Source organism: Ictalurus furcatus, chromosome 29 (assembly GCF_023375685.1).
Source record: "Ictalurus furcatus strain D&B chromosome 29, Billie_1.0, whole genome shotgun sequence".
In the NCBI taxonomy this organism is placed as follows: domain Eukaryota; kingdom Metazoa; phylum Chordata; class Actinopteri; order Siluriformes; family Ictaluridae; genus Ictalurus; species Ictalurus furcatus.
The window spans coordinates 16,120,530-16,127,004 of NC_071283.1; the positions used below are offsets into that span (position 1 = coordinate 16,120,530).

Consider the following 6,475-nt stretch of genomic DNA (forward strand, 5'->3'; position numbering starts at 1 on the left):
AGGTGGTGTACAAACGCTGCAGAGACTGAAAGACACTGCTCACCAGATCTAGAGTTCGTTACGCTGAGATATCGGCCCTTCTATCTGCCGCGTGACTTCAGTGATGTTGTTGTCATGGCCGTTTACATTCCACCCAGTGCTAACGCTAATGTAGCATTGAACAGCTTGCTAATAGCTATCAACAAAGTCTAATGCATCCCAATGGGATTTTTATCGTGGCTGGGGACTTTAATCATGCACATTTAAAGACCGTCGTCCCGAAATTCCACCAGCATGTTACATGAGAGGTCAAAACACACTGGACCATTTATACTGTAACATCAGAGAAGGATATAAAGTCTCTACCCGTCCTCACTTGGGCCAATTTGATCATCTATCCCTCTTTCTCACCCTGGCGTACAGACCTGTCATGAAGAAAACTATGCCTAGAGTGAGATATATAAAGATTTGGCCTGAGGATGCAATCCTCAATCCAAAACTGCAGGATTGCTCTAAGCGTACCATTGGGGACATATTTGTACAGCAGGATCTAAAAAAAAAACAACATTCAAGCTCACCTAAATCATCCCAAACCATGTAGCAACATGTGCTATGGTCTGATGAGACTAAGGAAAAAGTTTTTTGGCATAATTGTAAAAGATGTGTGTGTGTGTGTGTGTGGCATCAGTGGCCTGGTCGAGTGCCAACAGAGAGGAGGCGGGTTGAACCAGCAGGTAATGCATTATGATTCTCACTTGTGTCATATTGGCTTTGTGTTATTTGCCAGGATGAGGGTTAGTATTTTAAGATTTTAAGAGGCAGCACTTACATCTGTTGCTGGCATTTGAAAGAATCTGACTACTTGAAAACCACTACCTGTAAATGATCAAACATAAAACAGATCAAACATCTGTTGTCTGAAAAAATTTCAGAAAAGCTAGCAGTGTGTGTGGGACCTGTGACTTAAATGAACTAGCTAGCCAAGTGTGAAAAATTTAGCTAGCTATTTACTACATACCTTAATCTGGAATAGAAAACAATCATCTCAGAAATACTCCATGAAACAGGTCTTTTTGGTTGAGTGGCTAGACTGAAGCCACTCTTCAGTGTGTGTGTGTGTATATATAAATATATATAAATAATATGCTGCATTTGACTAAGTGGAGGAGTTGTCCAATCAGGCATAAGAGCATTACTGAGGTTAGGCACTAACCTTGGCAAACCATGTCCTCATGGAGCTCGCTTTGTGCACAGGGGCATTATCATGCTGGAACAGGTTTGAGTCCCTTTGTTCCAGTAAGGGGAAATATTAATTCTACAGTAGGGATGTCTAATCTTATCCAGAAAGGGCAACTACACAGAAGCCACACCTTATAGGCTGTGGTAGCTCAGGGGTTAAGACATTGGACTATTGATCGGATGGTTGTGAGTTCAAATCCCAGTGTGCCACTGCTAGCCCCTTAACTCTCAAATGCTAAGTTGTGTAAATGAGATAAATGTCAGTCGCTCTGGATAAGGGCATCTGACAAATGTTGTAAATCTATTAAAAACTACTGTAAACTGATTAAACAACTGGAATTAGGTGTGGCCCCTGCTTGATTAAACGAAACCCTGCACCCACAATGGCCCTTTCTACAGCATACAATTCTATACAGTTGTGTTTCCAATTTTTTGGCAACACTTTTGGGATAAAACACATACGGTTGCGATTGTGATTGTCCACATACATTTAATTATAAAGTGTATCATTACATTATTAAATTATGTGCAGAAAATATCAAATAAATCATGTAAAGCTTTCCTTCATATGATGTTTATAATCATTGTACACTTATATAGAGAAGTTATATGTAGGTATGAATATACAAGTAAGTGTTTAGAAATTATACTGTGTAGTACAAAGAATTATATATGGATGTAAATATAAGTGAAAGAAAATCCTTGTAGGACTCTTAGAATGTGGAGAAAGTTTCAAGCAAATCAGAACCCTCATTAAGTCTCCAGTTTCAACAAATCAAAATATTAGTATTTCTTATGTGAAGATACCTTTGTTTATAAGGATTAATCATTTTCCCCATGTTCCCTTTGTCTTGTCAATTATTATAAAAATTATATATCTGATCAGGTGTAGAGCTCGAAGTGCAATGCCACTGAAAGTAGAAGTGATAGAAGAGACATCCATATCATGGAAAGTGAACTGGCAATCACTGGTGACATGGAATTACCTGCAAAATATAAACATTATACATACAATTTAATGCACAAATATATACACAAATATTTCTTTAACCCTAAAATCATTTTTGCCTTATTTCTAATTAACAAACACTACTTAATAAGTCACACAGTAAAGTCTGTGCAAGTGTATACTGACCAAGAATCTGGGTGACATTGATGGAGTTTGGATCAACAATAAAGTTCAAGCTGTTAAGTCCACTGAGAAGGACATTTTTCACTTGGGTCGCAGTAACATTTGGGCCACTAGAATTCATATAAACGTTGCTTTCTGTCACAATAGAACCATTCCTGAAAGGACATAAATGTAGAGATACAGATTAAAATTAAATCATTAATCAACAAAGAAATAAACAAGAAATACAGATTCAGATCTTCCTTCTTACCTGAATTTTACAATCTGCATGAGGACGAAGTTTTTAAAGGCTTTCTTGTACAATGGTTCAACCTGAAAGAAATTAGAAATGAATCAGGAATCAACAGCAGTTTCAAACACACGGATAAACTGGTCTGTCACATTTAGTACTAGATATAGATAAAGGGAATAAATAACAAATACACTGAGACTTAAAAATGTTCAAATTCATATATAATTGTGCCGCGTGGCATGTCCATTTAATCTGACTTCAGAATATTCATACAACTTAATGAAACAGAACTGAAACATCAGACGAATGCAAAAATTAGACCTGGTCTATATTACTTCTTAAGAGCAAGCCAAACTTTTGAACCATTATGAGATCTTGGTGTTGTCTTACAGTCCGATCTAAAAGTACTGGAACATCAAGGCTAATACTGTTCTTTTTGCTATACATTGAATACATTTGGGTTTGAGATAATAAGATGAATGACACGATAGATCACAATTTCAGCGTTCATTTCCTCATGTTTACATCTAGATATGTTAAATAATTTAGAAAATGGCACCTTTTGTTTGAACCTAACGATTTTTTTTTAAGTGATCAAAAATATTTGAACATGACTGATAGATGTTTCTCACTACCCACTGATAGGTGTGCTCTGCTAAATCGATTGTTTAAAGAATTAATAGCTTTGAATGTCTACTCTTGGTTTGAGCCCTGGATTTCACTTGTGAAGACTGCATTTGTTGTTAAAAAGGATAAACCAACATGGAGACCAGAGTGCTGTCTATGGGAGAAAAGCAACCCATTTTAAAGCTTAGAAAAGAGGTAACGTCTATCAAAGCCATTGCACAAGCATTGCGTATAGCCAATACAACAATTTGGAATGTCCTGAAAATGATATAAACCACTGGTGTTCTAACAACCAGACATGAAACGGGGCGGCCAAGGAAAACAGCAGCAGTTGATGTCAGAAACATTGTGAGAGCTGTGAAGAAAAACCCCAAAACAACAGTCAGTGACATCACAAACATCCTCCCCAGGGCAGGGGTGAAGGTATCACAATCCACCGTTCGAAAGAAGACTTCAAGTGCAGAAATATAGAGGCCACACCACAAGATGCACACCACTCATCAGCAGTAAGAATCAGAAAACCAGATTGGAATTCACAAAGAAATATGATTTTAAAATTATGATGCTGATATACAAAGCATTACATGGCTTGGCTCCTCATTATATATCTGCTTTATTAATCCCTTACACCCCAAATCTCAGACTGCGCTCCTCACAGTGTAATCTGTTAACTGTTCCACAAACATGGTGAAGATCTATGGGTGACGGGGCTTTTTCTGTCTCTGCTCCTTCACTTTGAAACTCTCTTCCTCCTGAACTCGAGGAAGCTCAGACTTTTGGCATTTTTAAAGCTCAAATAAAGACACACTTTTTTAAACTTGCATTTGACTGCTGATGTTTACTTTTATTATTATTATTATTATTATTATTATTATTATTATTATTATTGGTATTATTGGTATTATTATTATTATTAACTTTTATAATGTTTTATTTTTTCTGTGTATTGCTTATTTTGTGTACAGTGCTTTGAGAAGCTGCCTTTAAATGTGATTTATAAAATATAGTTTGTTTTTATTATTATTATTATTATTATTATTATTATTATTATTATTATTATACAGAGATGATCCACAAAAGTTCTGGAACCGAGATGAACCTCTACCAAAGTGATGGAAAGGCCAAAGTGTGGAGAAAGAAAGGATCCGTTCATGATCCAAAACATACAAGCTGATCTGTGAAACATGGTGGAGGTAGTGTCATGGCTTGGGCTTGCATGACTGCTTCTGGAACATTCTCACTAATCTTTATTGATGATGGAACTCATGATGGTAGCAGCAGAATTAATTCAGGAGTCTACAGAAACAATCTGTCTTCCAATTTACAGAGAAATGCATCCAATCTAATCAGGAGGAACTTCATCATGCATCAAGACAACGATCCAAAACACACTTCCACCTCAACACAGGACTTCAGGGGAAAAGTGGAAGGTTTTAGTCTGGACAGGTCAATCACCAGACCTTCACCCAACTGATCAGCACCTCACCTCCTGAAGAGGAGACTGAAGGGAGAAACCCCCCGAAACAAACAACTACTGAAAGAAGCTGCAGGAAAAACCTGCAGAAGCTTCACAGAAGAAGAAACCAGCAGTTTGGTGTCAGTGAGTCGCAGGAGAGATGCAGTAATTGCAAGCGAAGGACATGCAACCAAATATTAAGTGTTATTTACTTCAATACTTATCTGTTCCTATACTTTCTTGCCTAAATATGGGATGTTCTAATACAAAAGGTTTTCATGTTTTTTTTATTGTTTAACACATCTAGATGTGAATACCAGGACATAAAAGCTTAAATCCTAAACTCTCGTTTCATATCCATCTTTTGATCTCAAACACTAATGTATCTGCTGTATAGTACAAATCAATGAATTGGCCGTGCTGTTACAATAGTTTCAAAAGGGAATGTATGTCTGAACACCACACGCAGGTCATAAACTGAGCAAAATGAGAATCCACACACAAAAATATAAATATTTATCACACACACACACACACACACACACACACACACACACTTTTGTTTAGAAAAATCTAATAAATTTTAAGTGGAAGAATTATTAATAAAACATACCTGATTACGGATATTTGTAGCTTTTGCTGCAAACGCTGGAGAGCTGGTATTGGACAATGCTGCATCAAACGTTTCTAGGATGCTGAAGATCATGTTGAAAATTGCAGTTGTATTTGGAGGAGCTGGCGGTATTACTGTAGAAGCTGTGGTTGAAGCTGTGGTTGAAGCTGTGGTTGAAGCTGTGGTTGTGGTTGTGTTTGATGTCGTGCTTGTTGAAGAGGTGTTGGTCTCTGTTGATTGAGAGGTTATATTTCAATCAGAATATCCACATTTACCAGTCAGTTATTATAATACAATATTCTTAAATAGTATATACTGACCAACAGTCTGGGTGACATTTATAGAATTTGGAATAATGTTCAAGCTTGAGTTGGTGCTAGTCGCATTAACAAGGACGTCTTTTACTGTGGAGTTAGTTGGGATGGTGCCATTGGCAGTAAATTCAAGGCTTGAATTGGTCACAATCGAACCATTCCTAAAACACAACCACAGTTAAATACCGGTTAAAATTCTGAAAAGTCAGAGTAATGTTTTTATATATATTATTTCTCACCTGAAACCATAAATTACCATCCGGAGGAAGTTTTTGAAGATTTGTTTGTAAATTGGTTCAAGCTGAAAAAATAATTAATTGAAAATGAATAGATTTTTCATAAACACTGAACTTGTATGAATTGGCCATTTGGTTTTGTAATTTTAGACCTACATATAGTTAAAGTTAACCAGTAAGTAATATACAGAGACTTATAAACATTCAAATGCAGACATCTGCACTATTGCATGGCCAACATAATTGATTTCACAATATTCATATTAGGACAAGAGGAAAGAATCAGACATAATCAGTTCTCATGTTGTCTTATACAGTAGAATAACTGTACAAGTGGCAATTTTTGAAGATTAAAATATATTATAAATAAAAGCATTGTAAATAAAACATACCTGATTACGGATACTTTGAGCTTTTGCTGTAAACTCTGGAGAGCTGGTATTGGCCAGTGCTGGATAAAAGGTTTCATTGATGCTAAAGACCAAGTTGAATACTGCAGCTACTACAGTAGAGTTGGTTGAAGAGCCGTTTGTAGATGTGGTTGAGTTTGAAGACGTGTTTGTTGAAGACGTGTTTGTTGAAGTCGTGCTTGTTGAAGTGGTGTTTGTTGAAGTGGTGTTTGTTGAAGTGTTGTTTGTTGAAGTGTT

At 36.5% G+C, this 6,475-nt stretch overlaps 1 protein-coding gene across 1 annotated transcript; it reads right to left on the bottom strand.

Moving 5' to 3' along the window:
• Nucleotides 1–1,776: 1,776 nt before the first annotated feature.
• LOC128603986 (uncharacterized) lies at nucleotides 1,777–6,475 on the bottom strand. The gene is made up of 7 exons (XM_053618756.1): nucleotides 6,221–6,475; nucleotides 5,832–5,893; nucleotides 5,599–5,753; nucleotides 5,279–5,508; nucleotides 2,601–2,662; nucleotides 2,354–2,505; nucleotides 1,777–2,204 (listed from the first exon to the last, which is right to left on the bottom strand). Exons 2-7 carry the CDS (start codon nucleotides 5,849–5,851, stop codon nucleotides 2,101–2,103), a joined length of 723 nt encoding a protein of 240 aa, XP_053474731.1. The 5' UTR covers nucleotides 5,852–5,893; nucleotides 6,221–6,475; the 3' UTR covers nucleotides 1,777–2,100.

Coding starts and splice junctions, on each gene's coding strand:
- LOC128603986 (XM_053618756.1), bottom strand. CDS start 5,851: ATGGTAATTTATGGTTTCAG. Junction 5,509..5,598: donor AAATGTCACCCAGACTGTTG/GTCAGTATATAC, acceptor CTCAATCAACAG/AGACCAACACCTCTTCAACA. Junction 2,506..2,600: donor ATGCAGATTGTAAAATTCAG/GTAAGAAGGAAG, acceptor ATGTCCTTTCAG/GAATGGTTCTATTGTGACAG.